This window comes from Propithecus coquereli, unplaced genomic scaffold, assembly GCF_000956105.1.
Source record: "Propithecus coquereli isolate 6110/MARCELLA unplaced genomic scaffold, Pcoq_1.0 Scaffold383, whole genome shotgun sequence".
NCBI lineage: Eukaryota > Metazoa > Chordata > Mammalia > Primates > Indriidae > Propithecus > Propithecus coquereli.
In genome coordinates this window covers 497,596-515,676 of record NW_012149541.1, presented here as the reverse complement: position 1 = coordinate 515,676, position 18,081 = coordinate 497,596, and the positions used below count along the sequence as shown (strand labels likewise).

Below are 18,081 nucleotides of genomic sequence, written 5' to 3'. Positions count from 1 at the left end.
GCCATTGAGTTGCACAGCTCCAGGTGGTTGGTTCCCTTGGAGTTGTGCAGCACAGCAGCCCTGACAAAGCCTATCATATTCATCTTTTTTTTTTTTTTTTGAGACAGGGTCTCACTCTATTGTTAAGGTTAGAGTATAGTGGTGTCATCATAGCTAACTGCAGCCTCTGACTCCTGGGCTCAAGCAATCCTCCTGTCTCAGCCTCCCGAGTAGCTGCAACTACAGGCACATACTAACACGCCTAGCTAATTTTTTTATTTTTTGTAGAGCTGGGGTCTTGCTGTTGCCCAGGCTGGTCTCTAACTCCTGGGCTCAAGCGATCCTCCCACCTTGGCCTCCCATAGTGCTAAGATTACAGGAGTGAGCCACCAGGCCCAGCCCACATTCATCCTTGATTTGCCTTAAGACAGAGCATCATACATAACAGATGCTCAACGAAGATGTGTTGAAGTTAATTGAATGTCACAAAGGATACAAATAGTACTCTTTAAGATAATTGTCACATCATTTTGTTTGTTCATGCCTGGCTTTCCAGGAGACTAAATGCCTTGTGTGTAGAGACTGAATCTCTTCATCTTTGGAAGTACAGGGTCTTCCAGAGGAGACAGGAGGTGCTCACAGACTATTTGTCCAATGAATAAGTGCAGAGTCATGACAGTGATTTCAGTAGTAGAGTTGGTTTGAGGAATTGGTGAGTTTATTCCATAAAATAAATCCTAATTTTATTTTATATCTTGATTTTTGTGGTGGGTGGGACTGAGCAGCCAACAAGGAGAGCCTGCCAGAACTGAGCAAAGCTCAGCAGAACAAGCTGAAACATCTTACCATCGTGAGCTTGGCATCGAGAATGAAGGTATGGACTTGAAACTCTTCCTATTTTCCTCCTCACCCCAAGTCAAGTGTCTCATTGGCATCAATCAGGGAACTCCCAGCTACACACAGTAGAGTCACATCATGAATGCATAGCATTTGCTTGGCAAAGGAAAAAAGAGGGAAAGATAATTAAAATGTTATAGACAATTACTCTCCATTTCATACAGGAAAAGCATGCCCAGCAGTGATTATGAATCAGCAGGTGTTAGTTCTGGCGTGTCATGATGCCTCTTGTGGTGTGAGCATTTATTTGCCTTGCTAATGGGAACCTGTTGTTTAAAGATACACATTTTTTTCGAACAGCAAGGTATCTCAAGACAAGTTAGTAACTTCTTCTGTTGCTCAGCGTGCAGTGGGCTGTGCCCATGCTGGAGGAAGAATTTGCTATGTTCAACTTACTGAGAAGTAGATTTTCAATATTCTACCTTTCTCTGGGATTTTCAAGGTTAATTACTGTAATTGGAATTTTGCCTTATGTGCTAACTTTAGACCCTACCCTTCTACAAGATACCAGCCCGTCTACTGTATCTGCAAGTTCTCTGCCCCAGTTGGTTTAGAAGAAGCCTTGCAGCCAGCTGCTCACAGTCATTAATAACGAAGGTCCAGATTTGGTTAATTCGTAGTTGATTTTGGCTGTTTACCTAATCCGAGCTTAAATGTCTTAAGTTTTAGTGGGACTATGCCTTTGAAAAAGTTTTTTTTTGTATTTCTTCTCTGTGATACAGCTTGAAAATATATTTTTGTTCTTGGATTGGCTTTTTCAACCGCTAAAATCATTTTGCCTGATGTAATCATAAATTTCTGATTCTCAGCCTGGCATTTCAGGTAGCAGGCCTATTTTGTTGGGAAATGAGGACTTGACCTTTTTTCTTGTCTTGATCATGGACTTCTCAAGTGTATTAAAGAATAGGAGTGACCTTTTTCTTCATTTCTGTAACCTGTCATTGTAAGCCCACCTACTGCCCCTGGATATCCCACCTTTAGCCATAGAAAACCCTTCTGGGTATGTTTGCTCTTACTCTCTTCTCTGTATGTATTTTCCTCCTGTCTGTACAGATTTATCACTATTAATTTCCAAACCGTTAGTCATGTGTCAGAGGATTTGCAGAAAACTGTATATTTAGGTATCCTCTTGTCTTGGAGTCATGCAGAATATTGGTACAGCCCAATAAAGGATCATAGTTGGGGAATTAATACTGGTTGCAAGAGTGAGAAAACACATGCAAACTTCAGGATGACCTCTGAGCTGGCAGTTCCCACTGGCCACCTGTAGATGGAAGTGCTGGCCTGAAAGTTTTTTGCTTGTACTCTGCTGGGTAAGCAGCCAGTTCTCTCCTCTAGTGTCTCGGGTCTATTGGAGGTTTATGATGATCTGGCATTTTATGCAAAGTCTACAAGCTTCCAGAAGGTGGCAGAGTGGCATATACTGAGCATTTCCCTTTCTCTCCTTTGGAAGGAGTTTTTAGAATCTCTGAGGATGCTCCAGCACATGAAAACTGAAGGCTGGGCAAAGTTCAGGAGGCAGAAAACCAGGAGGATGCTTTCCTACATGCTATGGCGTCTTGTTTGGGTCTCATAGGTCTGACAAGTTCACTTATCCATCTTTTGTTGCCCTAGATATTAATAATTACCACTAGTCTGCATGTCCCAAGCCAGAGGCAGCTGTTGGCTATGTGAGTAATACCTGCATTTTCATTAATGCTTGCCAGATGGTTTTTATAATGATCACATGGCCCTATCTACAGTGTATCCCTTACTCTGTGCTGCTGAAGGACCTGGAGATGCGGAATCTCCGGGAACTAGAAGACCTCATCATTGAGGCTGTCTACACTGACATCATCCAGGGCAAGCTGGACCAGCGAAACCAGCTGCTAGAAGTGGATTTCTGCATTGGCCGTGACATCCGAAAGAAGGATATCAATAATATTGTCAAGACATTGCATGAATGGTGAGGCTGAAAGAAGGAGAAGGATATTTAGCATGTCCTTTGTGTCTCTGCTTGTAAAAATGTGATCTCTTGGTGTCAGCTGAGGGTTTGGGGGAGGCCTTCCTTATGACTGCCTGGGAGCTGGGGCTTTGGGACAGTGAGCAACAGAGGGGCTGCACTTGTGATTACAGCTATGTGGCGACAGGAATCATCACTTAAAGCCTCCTGGGACCTTGGTTGTAAAATAGTTCTCATCTTAAATGCAGCTGGGGGCTATTTAATAGTGGGCTGTAAAATGCCCAGGGTTAGCAGATAGAGCCTCTGCATCCTAGCTGTGTGATGCCAACCCTACACTTTCAAACTCAGAATGTCACTGTTTGGAAGATTCTTTGGGTAAGAGAACCCATGTTCAGAGTCAGTAACATATTGGGCTAGTGTTTGTAAAACACCGTGAGGGATATTGAAGACAGGAATGGGTTGTTCTAATTTGGAACACAGACACACACAGACTATTTGATAACTGTATTTTGGCTTATAAAAAGAATTGGGACATTTGTGGGTCTTCTGTTTTAATGGAATTTGTTATTTGCAAGAGCTGTCAAACATTCTACAAGGATTTATTATGGAGTGATTTAAATGACTTGGGCCTTGTAAAGCCAGATGGACTTAGGTTTAAAAGAGGGCCAGGATTAGAGTACAATTGGAGGTGAGGAGAATATGTTCCCAGGTAGGCATATGGCATGTTGGAGGTTCTGAAGCAGGGCAGGCAGGCTTTGTGCAGAGGGAGAGGGAAATTGTTTTCTCTAAAACCAACTGAATCTCTGGCTTATCCAGCCCAGCTTTGACTCTCTGGGGTCTAATGCCCCCTGAGTATCCCTTACTGAAGGTACTATTAGACCCAGGGCATGTGCTGCCCACTCTTCACCCCAAGTTTTATCCCAAGTGTGGCCCCAAACAACTTCCTTTTACAATATCTGACACAAACAGAAACTTTAAAAAGATATCATAAAACAATTAAATCAGAATAAACAGGAAGTAAGCTTAGAAAATATGGCTGGGTACAGCAGCTCACACCCGTAATCCCAGCACTTTGGGAGGCCAGTGCAGGGAGAATTGCTTGAGCCCAGGAGTTTGAGGCTGCGGTGAGCTGTGATCACACCACTGTATTCCAGCCTGGGTGATAGAGTGAGACTGTGTCTCTTAAAAATATAAAAATTAAAAAAGAAAAATATTTCTAACGCTACAATAGTCTGGCACACAAAATCTAATTTCTGGTCGTACTAAAGTTGGCTGTCCTATCTGTTTTTGAGATGGCCAACACAGTTTTCTCATCCATAGTCGTTTCTTGTTTTTAAGCCCCCAATATGTTTGAACCAGAGGTACCAGACTAACCCTTATCCCAGGACTTACTCTGTTGCCCAGGCTGCAGTACAGTGGCATGATCATATCCCACTGCAGCCTGAAACTCCTGGGCTCAAGTGATCCTCCTGCCCCAGCACTACAGGTGTGTACCACCGCACCTGGCTAATTCTTAAATTTTTTGTAGAGGTGAAGTCATGCTGTGTTGCCCAGGCTGGTCTAGAACCCCTGGCCTCAAGCCGTCCTCCTGCCTTGGCCTCCCAGAGTGCTGGGATTACAGGTGTGGGCCACTGCACCTGGCCTACTAGTAGAGAGTCTTAAAACTCATGTGTAGGCACTGGAGGTAGATTTGAAACAAAATTGTTATGTAGAAAGGTACCACAAATGTGACAAAATGCTTACAACTATTAGATCTTAAGTGGCAGGTATGTGGATATTCATTATACTATTCTTTAAACTGTTTTTGTTTTAAAATTTTCAAAGTAAAAGGTGGGGAAAATAAGTTAATGAGAAGTATGGCAATTAGGAAGTAACTTAAACTTCTGAGAAAAGGGGCAATCTCCAAAATAGGATGCTTTTAGAAAATGTTTTTTTCTGTTGAGAAAAGTGATTACTTAGTGCCATGTAAAATCTCTTCTACTTCCTTCAATCTTACATACTATAGAATCATTTCCCATGTGATACAAAGGTTAGAAATTAAAGCTGTATTTTAAGAAACTACCCCCAAGCCACAATATTTATCTCCTTATATCCTGTGGTGTGTATGTGGAAATGCTTCTCTTTTGGAAGGAGTTAAGGGGCAAGATCCTTGGCAGAGGGAGTACAAAGTGCTGGGGAGGGCTGTTGGGAAGGGAGATTTCTGAGGCTGGAAGAGACTTCCTAGGCCTTTCTGCAGCTTAGGGCTGGTTTTATCCTTTGTAGGTGTGATGGCTGTGAAGCAGTTCTGCTGGGCATCGAGCAGCAAGTTCTGAGAGCCAACCAGTACAAAGAGAACCACAACCGAACTCAGCAGCAGGTAGAGGCAGAGGTAAGGAAGGAAGGGAATGTTTGTTGTCTCTGCAGGGTGTACCCGTTTATTCCTTTGCAGTATTTTTGTTTTGTGAGTCTTGGTGTAGGTGAAACAAGCGGTCACCAGTAAACAGGCACTAGGCTAGATGCTGTGATGCAGTGATGAGTATGACATGGCTCCTGCTCTTGGCGTTCTCCATCTCCTTTCTGATTCCTGTCTGCAGAGGGTGATCCAGCTTGGAGAACAGAGAATGTTGTAGTTTCAGTACACATGCACTTTGCAGCTGTAGAGCAAAAGAAAAAAAGCTTGAGAATGGCTAGAAGGATGGTAGTTACTGGTGGAGTGGAGGGAGGGGTGAGTTGGGCTGGGGCACATGGGGCTTCAAGGCCTGGTGATGTTCTACCTCGTAAGTTGTGTGGTACATAGTTGTGCACAGTGTTCATTTTATTCCTCTTCCTGCCTATTATAAACTTTCAAAATGCATGATATATTTCATACTAAAAAAAAGAAGAAAGGGATAAAATGTGTTGGATGAGATGCAAGTGAAGACAAGAGGGTGTGGTTTTAGTGACACCTGGTTGTTCAGGACGCTCTTAGTCTCCTCGATGGATGCAGAGCTCCAGCCTTTGTGTTACGGGCATTTGTTTGTGTGCTTGTAGCCTGACATGAGAAGTGACCTCAGAATTTGTTTGGCCCTTAATACCAAAAGCATTGATCTTTGTTAGCTTTGGAAGTCCTTTTCTAGAATGGATAGGGCTTAAAGTGTTAATGGTATTTAATGAGTTTTAAAAATCAGGTGTCCCAGAGTGTGGCAGAGTGGGTCTCAGAATTCAAGCTAAGGAACATAAGAAATGAGGATATGTGCCTTTCAAAGGGGGATTTGTGAAATTTGATGAGTTCCCCTACACTGGTATATGTACTCCTCGAAAATAAAACCTATCTTATTTGTCTTTGCAAGACCAGCTCCTTGTCCCAGGCCTAACCCATAGTAGGTACTCAAATGGTGAACCGAATGTTTCTGGCACACCATGTAAGTGTGTCAGTGGACTGCTGAGCTATGCTTTTCATGAACTAGAGCTAATTGATTTTGAATACCACCCCCCACCTTATATACATACACTCCGTGGATGTTCTATGCATGGTCCATTTTTAATCCTAATTCTAGCCAAGGAAGTATGAGCTACATTTAGTTTAACATTAGCCAAAAGCAAAGACAATTAGGGAAATTACCCTCCTGCTTCTCTAATAGGCTATGCAATCACCTTCTTGGTGATGGTGGCCTCTCCTCTGACCTGGGATTGAGGTCTGAGCAAAGTAGGAAGGGCTAACCACTCTACTTTCTGTGTCTTCTTTCCTATAAATCAAACCCTGGAGAAAAATGAGGTTTGGAGGCTCACCACACCCTGCCTAACCTTGGGGTAGCCTGTGTGTAACCAATAGTCTTTAACCTTGCTGGGGGCATTGAGAGGGGCCTGGTCGCTGCTGCTGACTGGTGTGGTAGGTGGTGGGTTGGCATTGTGGTCATTAACAAAGATGAATGATACTAGTTTTATTAGAGTTTTGAACTGCTCAAGTTTGTGTCTGTGACAAATGGCACTGGACAAAAAAAGTTTGGCTAATGTTTGAGGCACACCCTGTAGTTACACAAGAGTAAAGTTTTTTAAATCATGGTTGTTTAAAAAGAGATCACACCAGCACACATGGGTTATCAGCGCCCCACTGGTGGAAAACACAGCTACCCCTGCTGGCAGAGCCTGATGCTGCTGGCAGGTGGTGGTAAGGATTTCAGTTTAAGAAAAACAAATCTGAGGAAAAGGCCAAGACCATCTCCACCACCAATTAAAACAGTCTGTTAACTTAATAGTCTTTTGGAAAATCTGGAACAGATGAATATGGGCAGAGGGAGAGAACATGGTCAAAGCTCAGAGCCTTGTCGGTTTTCCCAAGCCGTGAATGTGTGGTCTAGCTGCTCAGTGTAGGGTGCTGATCATGCCCTGCTTGAGGCACATGGAAGGTACTCATCAAATAGTTAACTGACTTGGAAAGAAAATAGATCTACAAAGAACAAAGATAATTTGTCATATTCTGGCTGTCTTTTTGCTTCTGTTACCCTTGGCCTAACTTTTTTAGCCATTTTCTCAACTGAGTTGGTGATCTTTTCTTTATTCTTAGATTGCTGTTCTCAGAGTGAAAAATTCTATATCCCCCTCCCCTCAATCTTATTTATAACAGCAGCTTTCTTCTGCTGAGTTGTAGCTTCAAGAGCTCTCCTTAATGAAGTCAGTCCTATCACAAACTACCTAAGAATATTCTCTCCTTTAACCTTTCATAGAAGTAACACATATTATTGAGTTATAGTTCCAGTATACCTGGGGGAGATAGAACAATAACATTATGAGCTGTTTGATTATCTCTGAGCAGGCACTCTGGAGGGAAGGTAAAAATAAGTCATAGCATCACAAAGGACCTCTTTATTTAAATTTGATTTTAGAACATATTTTTCTTTATATTTGTATGTGCCTGTGTCTGATGTTCTATGGACTGTTAATATATAGCTATTGCTACATTTACAAAATAGGCTATGTTCCAGTCATGTAGGTAATAAAACCTAATTGGGCAAAGTAAGCTCTGTTTTCCATTACATGGAAAATCCCCCAGGAGTTAAGTTAGTGACAGTCTTGGGGTTTGTTGGCTAGTATAGTGCACCAAAAGTATGCCTCCTGGTACATCTTGGAGAGGGGAGCTCTCCATCTCCCAGTTCTCCTTTTCTTTCTAGCACTTTTCCAACTGTGGGCTGCCTTTCCTGTTGCCTACCTTTACTTTGCCCCACAACTGAAGGATGCGTTCCTGCCCCAGGAAGCTCTTCACACTTCCTTTTGCTTAAATATTTAAGGCCTCTCATAGAGCTAGGCTGCATTTTTGCTGGTAAGCAAAATCCTACTTGAAAATTCCTGAGGCCCGTGTTTTAAGGAACTTGACAAACTCTAGGTCATCAGGGAGTAAGTGGGATGGGGATGGCCTATAAGCCAGCCCACAGAAGGACGAAAGTCAGAAGGGACCAGACCAAATTTAGGCCAAAGAAGACAAGCATGGGGTGACATGGCCCGGCTTCAGACCAAGGAATGAACACAGAGACATAAAGACGCAGACACACGACTGCAGCCCGTACAAAAAGACACAGACACCACAGGACAGTATAAGGCTGCAGCGAAAAGCTCTCGCTGAAGCTGTTTATTTATAATACAGGCTGTTTGGCAACTGTCCCACCGCAAATTCTTTGTTCCCACACCGTCCGGACTCAACACGTCCCAGTTCCTTGTTGTTTCGTCTCCGGCAAACAAATGTTTGCATCTCAATTCTCTAGCCCCTCCTGTTTGCAGAGAGAGGACGCTCTGGACTTGCGTGCAAGGTCACAGACATGTTCTTGAGAAGAACAACAAGGAAACTTTCCCAGACAAAGGTATCCTCTACAATGGGGGGTTGATACTTGTCATCAATTGAAGGACAGCTCTCTGGAAGAGGAATTAGACTTCTTAAGAAAGTCTACAAGGCTGAAACAGGTTCAATTGATGGACCTGCCGGGGCAGCCAATCTGGAGTCCTGGAAGGAGCTAGCCACACTTATACCTACCCAGGTATTGGAAGAAGGTTGCCTCTTAAGATTCCCTTCAATTATGGGAGTCTATCATTGGTTCAGCAGTCTCCTTTGTGAGTTCTGTGTGTTTAAAATGTCTAACAATAAAGCCGACTTGAGCAGGGCGTCTCTAATAGAACCAGTGTGAGGGCCACGGCACTCCCTGACCCAGGCCGACTCTGTGGAGGATAAAGGACTCATTTCCTAGGCTTAAGAGACACTTGCCCAGGAAGCCCTCTTTTCCTCCATGGGTTGTTTACATTATGCCTCAAAGTGGTAACGACTGTAGAGCACTCAGATTTGTTGGTAGTCTTCTCGAAGGGGCGAGACATGCACACCTGAAATACAAAGGAAACACAGTGGTATATGCGGTGATTAGAGAGTGAGAGGAGCTGCCAGGCAGGCAGGTTGAGGGGAGGCAGGTCAGTGTGGGCGGGCGTGGTTGCGCAGGTTGTATGGAAGAGATGCTGACTCTCCAGGTGGGGCCGGAGGGGCTGAGGAGGAGTTGTGCCCTCCTTGGAGTGCATGAGAAACAGGAAGCAGAGATGAAGTGAATGATTGCAAGTGTGGTGCAGGGGACTAGCGTGGCATGAGTTGAAGAGTGGGGAAGGAAGGTATCAGATCTCGAGTGGTGTTTCAGAGCTAGAGAAAACCAAGTTTTTCCCTGGGCCAAGTCTCCTTTCTTTTTCTTGCATACCAGCGTCACTGAGCACCCAAAAGAGCCTTTTGAGAGAGCAGTTTCTACAAGAGAAAACTGCTTAAAGAAGTATAAATAGGCATTTGAATGAAAGGGGAGAGTGTCATGCTTCTGTCTACTTGATTGCTCAAAAACATTTGACAGGATCCCTAATCAAAGACTTTTACATAGAATTGGGTCACCATGAGATGGGGAGGCATGGTGGGGAGTGATGGTATAGACAGAAAGCAGAGGATCAGTAAGCTTTCTGTGGCTGGAGATGGTAACACACAGGTTCCATCAGGAACTAGAGTGAAAACCGTGAGTTCATGTTATTGTAAAGGAAGATGACATTGGAAATGTTGAACTTTGAAAAGATTAAGCATATACATAGCAAAACAGTAAAACAGCAAAGCATTAGGGGTTGTTTAAACTGGTTGGTTGCTAAGAGGTGACAAGGTGGTGAAGGTGCCATAGGCTGAGTTTGCTCCTTGGCAAGCAGGTCAGGGACTGGCCTCTCAGCCCAGCCACAGATGCTCTGAATCTGAAGCTAGCCCAAGTCACCTGAGGCCACCATAAAAACAACAGGCCACCTGTTGTTACTTTCTGGTAGGCCACTAATGACTTTATGCTACAGAAACACAAGTGCAATAGATTGAACATATGTCCGTTATTTGGAGATTGATTAAATGCTTTTTCCTTACTCATGTAGGGCTTATGAGACTGTCAGTGAATCTAATATATATTAAATGAAAGAATCACTACAGAAAACTATGTGTAGTATAAGTTGATTTAGTAAAAATTATTACACAAATAACTTGAGGAAATAAGGCTATTCTTTATCAGCCAAGGTGAAATTAAGGACATTTTTTTGGTTTTGTTTTAAAAATTTTTAGTAAAACTATTTTGCTGAATGGGAAAGGTAATTATTTCCTGGAAAGATATTATTTTTGTAAATATAGACCTTGTAACAAAAATTTGTTAGTTTCCTAATGTCTTATTTGGTTAAAATTTTGTCAGCTTTTGGGGAAACCTTAAAACAAGTTCCCTCAGATAATGTTTAAGTTCAAGGATCTTTTAACACTTTGAAAGTCAGAGGTAATTGACATGCAAAGAAACAAACTTAAGTCATGCTGTTACCTCTTATTAAGATTTTAATTAATTTTCCTGATACTTAGCATATCAAACTGGAGAAGCCTTGGAATATTATTTTATAAAGCAATGATACTTGAGAAATCACATTTCTTAATCTCTCCTTCAAGGCCATCAGAATATGCCTCAAAGTAAACCAAACAAACGGTAACAAACACTCTTCTGTAAGAGAAAGAGTGGTAAGCCAGCCACTTGCTTCAAATTCTTCACTCACTCACTCACCAAGTGACTTTACTGAACAAAAGATACCAAAGCAGCAGTGAGTCACCAGGAGGGTAGGGGGATTCCCAGGTGGTGTTCTGCAGTCTGACAGGACACTAGATAAACGCGGGCTTGACTGAGACTGCCCTCCATATTGGTGGCCCCAGCCCACAGTCCTCTGTTGCTCTTGTTTTAGAAAAGGATACAGTGTTGATTATGGTTGCTGCAGTTTGGAGCATGGCTGTTTGCCCCATCTCAAAACAACAACAACAAAAAACAACCTGTAGTCTAGGCGAGTTTGATTGTGCAGATGATGGCTTCACTCCAGGAACCTAATTTTTGTCTCACTCTCATAGCATTGTTTCATCTCTGCATTTGGTTGTCTCTTACTCAAGATCCTGATTATTCTGACTGTTCAGAATTTTTGACCCTGACAACTCTATTCTTGCTCTGTAGAAACCAAGCCTCCTGCGTCCCAGAGAACAGGGAAGCCGTCAAACAGGGAAGTCTCTTCACTTTCTTACCAACGAACATATGCCTCACTCTGCACCAACTGTCTCTTTTTCTTCCTGCTAATGATTTTTTTTTAAGAAGGCTAATATTTATTTGACTATACAACTCTTCCCTCCCACCTCTGTCCTCTTCCTGCTTCTCCTGCCCCTTTTCTTCTTTTCAACTTGCTGAAGAGCAAAGGTGTGAAAGATCCATTAGAACCAGTTCCATTAGAACTGGTGTCGGGGAATGTGTATATAAACAGGTACTCCTGGAGTACATAGTTGGTAGAAGTGCAGATTAATGCAATGACTTTTCAGAAGGCCATATAGCAATACTGATTAAAGTGTAAAATGTATGTCCACTTTGATCTGGAAGGCTCACTTCCAGAAGTATGTCTCCATAGATGGTCACAAAAGTTTGCAAAGGTAAACATAGAAGGCTGTTAATAGTAGCACCAAGAAACAAACTGGGAACCAATTTAAAAATTGGAGAACATTCATAATAGAGTAATACACAGGTGTTACAGAGAATATGTGTTCTGACATGGAAAAATATTCAGGAGCTCCTTAAATATGTTTGTGCCCCTAATTCATTAAGTGAAAGAAGGTAAGCTGCAAACAGTGTGATAGCATTTTGCTAGTTCTTTTACTACATTTTCTTCATTTATCACTTAGTTCTCTGAAGTTCATCCTCTACTTACTTATTCAGGAAGATTTCTTGGAGCTGTATTATTGAGGTTCTTGTGAAAATATTTGTGGTTTTATACGTGAATAACAGCTGAATATAGAATTCTTGAGTCAGTCTTCCTTTTTTTAAGGACATTTTAATCACTACTTTCTTTCATCTTTGGTATTGTACCTCTTTGCCAAATGGTTTACTTCTACTTGTTTCAACCAAGAAAGCATTTGTTCCACTTTTTTGTTTGACTTATTTCCATGTCTTCCATCAGTAGAGTCTATGCTTGTTTCTCCTCACCTGGGTTTCTGAAGATAATTTCAGATTTTCTTGCGGGGGATTTTAGCCTCCTTTCTGTGTGAGAGCAGGTTTTGGTGAGTTTCTGGTGCATACGGGCTGAGCACACCAATTCTGTATCTCCCTCCAGGTTACCAACATCAAGAAGACACTCAAAGCCACGGCGTCTTCCTCAGCTCAGGAGATGGAGCAGCAGCTGGCTGAACGGGAGTGTCCCCCTCATGCTGAGCAGAGGCAACCCACCAAGAAGATGTCCAAAGTGAAAGGTCTGGTCTCTAGCCGCCACTAGGGCCGGCTGGGGCAGCTGGCACTCACCAGGCCTGGGTCAGGTGGGGAGGGGACACCAAGGGCCTATTTCCTCCCCTCTCTACCTGCAGTGAGTTCCAGACCTGCCCACCCCCTCACCAGCGCCTCCCCACCCTGTTGGTACTGTTCCAGAAAAACCGTTACTTCTCTCCCTCACCTACTTCCTCTTCCCCAGTTGTTCCCTTCAGACTCAGGGGCTCCACTAATGCCATCCTAACAGGGTCAGACACTGCCCAGCTTCCCTTCAGGAGGTTCTTGTCTCTGTGTAAGGGCTTGTCTCCCTCCCAGTTTTTCTTTTGCTCCATGTCATTTTGTCAGGCTGGTCATAAGCCAGAGGCAGCTTTTACCGGCCCCCAGGGATGACTGTGGAGGAGACCCTTCCCTAAGTAAGGAGGGGGTGTTCTTTCTCCAGCCCCATGTACCACAGTACGCAATGGTGCAGGCCATCTCTAGCCAGGTTTCAAAATGCTTCATTTCCCCTCTCCTGCCTTATCCCTTGTTGGCAGCTCCAGTTCAGGCCATGGAGGGATGTGGTGCTGGGCTATGTTTACTAAACCTGCGGGTTTTCAGCCTCTTAAGCCCAGCTCTGATCTCTCATTAGTTGGGAGCACTGGGTTGACTAACCTCTGGTATCTGGGCAAAATAGGGGGTGCTGTGGGTCTGCTGGGTGGCAGAAGTTGTTTCCTTCAGCTCGTGTTCTCTGCTGGCTGCTCTTCCTGCTGCCTCTGACTACTCAGCCTTGTTTTTGGTGCGTAGGCTGCAGCTGCCCACTGGGGCTGTTGGTCAACACTTGCTCTCCCAAAACCTTTAATTCCTCCCGGCTGCACCTGGGGTGGGGCGGGTGGTGGTGCCGAGGCCCCTGTCTGTCGCACGACCTGTTGCTGCTTCTGTCTGTCTCTTTCCATCCCTCCTTGGCTGATGCCCCAGAGCCCTCTGATGATGGCATTCTCCTGGCAAGAGAAAAGGACTTAACTAGACTTTCTGAACTTGAACAGTTTCAGGTTATATTTTAATTTTTTTTTTTGTACAGGTTCTGATTCTAATACATTTCAACATGCTTTTCCCCCCTCGTGTCAATATTTGTTATAGACTCATCGCCGGGGACTGTTCACCTGGTTAGAGGGTGGCATGTGTGTTTGTGTGTGTGTTTTGTTTTGTTTTTTTAAGGGGAGGTGTAGGTCCTGGACTGATATTAAAGTTCATTGAGGAAAAAGCACATTTTAGAACAAAAAAATAAAAGTGTAGATTTAATGTATGTGACTGTGGAGCATGGGGCGGCATAGCTGGTGGATCTTGAGGGGCTGGATTAGGGTGGTTCAGGGAAATGTGATGCTATTTCAGTACCATGGTTAAAAAATGGAATTTTCCTTTTTCTAAAATGTCCAGCAACTGCCTACTGTTGATGGAATGTTAAAGTGTTCTTGTTTCCCTTTTAAGCTGGTCCATGTGCCCAAATAACATTATGCCCAACTGGAGAGTTAAGTTTAATTCCCAAAGTATGTTTCATGAAACCCCTGTCAGAAACTCTGTGGAAAAGGGGTTCTGTTACATTAAATAAATTTGGCACTCCCTGCATCCCATATCCTCATTGGAAATTCATTGTGAAGGTCTCCCAGAAGTCCTGGGTGAGGAAGCCTTTGCCACATTCATTTCACCACTAAATCCTTTAGGGGAATAACTAGTGGAACACATTTGGGGGAAATTTTGGGAAAAGGATATTTCTCAAAAACCCTAAGAGAAGTTGAACAGCTCCCAGCCTTATAGGTTTTTCCGACTATTCGTTCTAGACCCAAAATGGGCAGACTTACTCTGAGCAATTGTCTTTCATCCAGCAGATAAGGAAAGGCAGCTTGACTTGTATGAAATGTGTAACCATTTGTTCTTTGACTGCTCTAAGGAGCTATAGGGTCATCCTTTTCCACGGTTCTGCTGCTTCCTTAAAAATTATGATGGTTGCCGGGCATGGTAGCATGCAGCTGTAGTTCCAGCTGCTTGGGAGGCTTAGGCGAGAGGATCGTGAGTTTGAGCCCAGCCTGGGCAAAATAGCAAGACCCTGCCTTCCTTCAACGCTTCAAAAAAACAATGATGACAATAATATTAATAACACATTTGTAAAGTGCTTTGCAGAGGGTCTTCACATACAATAAGTCATTCAGTCCCTTCCATGCAAAAATCTTCTGAGGTTGGTGTGGGTAAGTATTATTACAATTGTTCTCACTACATATGAGGAAACGGAAACCCAAAGATTCAAAGTGCCCTGATGGTAAGTGGCAAATGAGGACTCCTAGATCTCCCAACCTATACATCCTGCCTCCGTTTCTGAGTTGCGTTCTCGTTTAGAATCTGCTCTTTACACTAACCCTTGGTACCCCTCTACTTGCATGTTCCTCTGAGGGCTCATCTTGCTTTTAACTGACTCCCCGCACAGCTCAGCATCTGCTTCCCAAACCCACCCAGCCACTTGATAAGGAAGCAGAGAGTATAGGATTGGAGGCTCCAGAAATTGTGAGAACAGTAGCCCACCCAGAATGTTCATTGTTCCACTGGGATTCTGGTAGGAGGTCTGGCCTCTGAACTCTGCAGTTTCCCATCTGGCATGCCGTGATTGCTGTGCTCAGGTCTGAAATGTGCAGAGGGTTTTATACACAAATACAGCATTCATAAGAGATGTCCTCATCAACAGTGAGATATCGTAGGTTGGGAAGGAGACACTGTGGTATTGAACAGAATTAGCTCAGTGGCAGTGCCTTTGGGCTGGCTCAAGTCACCTTCTTTAACTCTGAGCTTTCTGCCTGAAGCCCAAAAGGTTTTTACTGTCCAGATGGAAAGTGTCGTTTCCTACTTGGGTAACATTAGGGAGTTGGTCAGATTCCCCGATGCAGACTATACTTGTGTTCCTAATCCAAGATGATCATCACTGATAGAGATGGAGAAAAAAGCAAATATGTAAAATTATCACAAGCAGTTTATCATCTAGCTTCTTTGGTCACCATCCAAATTCCTATGACTCAAAAGTTTGGGGAGGGGATGAGAATCCTATTGAGGTGCTGGGTTGGTGCCTGAAACCAAGCCAAAATGTTTGAGTTCTTACACTTAAAATTGTTATTCTAACAGTCTGAGACTTCAAATTTTTTTTAAATTCAGCAATTGATTGATTTCTACTAGTCGAAGGACGCATCACACTGCTCAGGGTATTTGAGTTTCCAGTATAGCCTGCCTTGAGCAGTCTGTGATTGTACCTGTGTCTTCCTGGGGATGCTGTGTATAGCCATCAGCACCTACTACTTCATTAAATCTTTTCCTGTAGTTATGCTTGAGATATGCAGATTGAAATACACATTTGATTATAAATTTCATTTTATATCTCTGTTATATTACCCTTAGGGCATTAAGTGGATCTTTTAAACTTATGTCTGTTAAGTAGATTGTCTATAACTTGACCTTGGGACAGTAAATGTAATGCTAACAAAGGATTTATTATGAAAAGGGAGTGTTGGGTCTTAATGTTAGGGATGAGAAGTGCTCTCCTTGGTTAAGAATGAAACTGACAAGGAAAGAAATGATGGGGAAAGCAAAGATAGGAGGCTTTTCTTCGGGTCATTTATGCCCATCCTTGCATTGCTTTTCTCTAGCAAAACCCCACTATGGGCTGGCTAATGACTTCCCTTTCTTCCTTGTACAACAGCTGCAGAGTGATGCCACTACAGATCTGTGGTCTCTCAAACTGGGTCCTCAGTGATGTTTAGCCATCCTGTCATCTCCTCCTAGTGAGCTTTCTTTTAAAAGTTCTACCATTTTCTTGCAATAGTTTACCTTATCACACCCCTCAGACTTTTTCAGTGGGTGACTGTACTTTTCTACTTCATAGCGAAATTGAGAACGTTGAGTGGGGAAACCCTCAGTTTCTTGTCTTCCACCTATAGGCTTTCCTACATCTATCCTTCCCTCCTCTGTTCTTTTCATAGTGGAAAAGACGTCCCTCCTTCCATGTGAATAACATTCATCCACCTGTGCCTTTTTCTTTTTTTTCTATTCACCCCACCTTTTCTCTCAAAAGTTTCACATCTACATCTTTAGTCTCTCCTCTAATGGCTGTATGTGATGACAAATACTACACCTTAAGGACACCCTCCCTGAACCTGATGTCCTTTTCCAGCCACCACTTTTTTCATCTTTAGTAACCAAGCTTCTTGAGAGTTGTCTACCTGTTCTGTCTCTACATCCTCCCTCATCCACACCTAAACTCATTGGCCTGTGGTGTCTGTGCTAACCAACCACTGATCATTTTCTTGTCAAGGAGACCATTGATCTCCAACTTGCCAACATTCTCAGTCTTTATCTGGATTGATCTTTTTAGTACAGTTGGCTTTGTTAAGCCCACTTCTTTAAGCATTCTTCTCTTAGTTTTCATGGCCCCAATCTCTCCAGATTTTCCTTGTGTTCCTCTGCCTATTCTAAAATTTCTTCAGGGGCATCTCTTCCTTTAGAGTCCAGTCAGATGTGTTTCCTATGGTTGCATCATGACCTTCTTATGTTACATCCATACACTCCCTAGGTTATATGATTTGCTCCCATGGTTCCACTTTCATTTATAACACCCAAATCTCTATCTATGGCTCATTCTGCCAGCATGAATAGCCAAGAGCCAACTGGGCATTTCTATTGCCATCTCCCAGGTCTAATCCTATAGTCAATAATTGGTGCCCACCATTCACCAAGTGTATTAGTTTGCTAGGGCTATCATAACAAAATGCCACAGACTGAGAGGCTTAAACAACAGAAGTCTATTTTTCCTTGTGTTCTAGAGGCTAGAAGTCCAAGATCAAGGTGTCAGCAGGTTTGGTTTCTCTTGAGGCCTCTCTTGGCTTCAGATGGGCATCCTCTTGCTGTGTCCTCACATGGCCTTTTCGCTGTGCATACACCTCTCATGTCTCTTTCTGTTCTTATAAGGACACTAGTCATATGGAATTAAGGGTCCATCCTTAGGACCTCATTTAAACATAATTACCTCTTTGAAGGCCCTCTCTGTAAATACAGTTATAGTATCGCTTAGGACTTTAACACACGAGGTTTTTTTGGGGGCGGGAGGGCGTAGTTCCGTCCGTGACAGCCATTTATCTGAGCCAGAACCTGGGGTTCATCCTTAACTCCTTCCTATTCCGTATCTGATTCACGACATACCCTGACTGTTCCTCAGGCATACTTGGAGATACTGTGGGTTCAGCTCCAGACCACTGCAATATTGCAATAGAGCAAGTCACACAAAGTTACTGGTTTCCCAGTGCATATAAAAGTTATGTTTATAATCTACTTCAGTCTGTTTAGTGTGTAATAGCATTATGTCTAAAAAAAGTACATGCCTTAATTAAAAATACTTTATTGCTAACAAATGCTTAATCATCTGAGTCTTCAGTGCACCATAATCTTTTCCTGGTGGAGGGTCTTGCCTTGATGCTAATGCTTGCTGAGTGAGCAGGG

General features: G+C 43.2%; 1 protein-coding gene across 2 annotated transcripts in view; it reads left to right on the top strand.

Annotated features, from left to right (window-relative positions):
- Positions 1 to 13,671, top strand: part of COPS7B (COP9 signalosome subunit 7B) — a 35,596-nt gene extending 21,925 nt beyond the window's left edge. For both annotated transcript variants that reach the window (XM_012652205.1, XM_012652204.1), the window contains exons 4-7: positions 765 to 853; positions 2,619 to 2,821; positions 5,081 to 5,186; positions 12,428 to 13,671. In XM_012652205.1, coding sequence (XP_012507659.1) covers positions 765 to 853; positions 2,619 to 2,821; positions 5,081 to 5,186; positions 12,428 to 12,586 — 557 coding nt within the window. In that variant the 3' untranslated portion in view covers positions 12,587 to 13,671. The remainder of the gene's footprint in view (positions 1 to 764; positions 854 to 2,618; positions 2,822 to 5,080; positions 5,187 to 12,427) is intronic.
- The last annotated feature ends 4,410 nt before the right edge of the window (positions 13,672 to 18,081 follow it).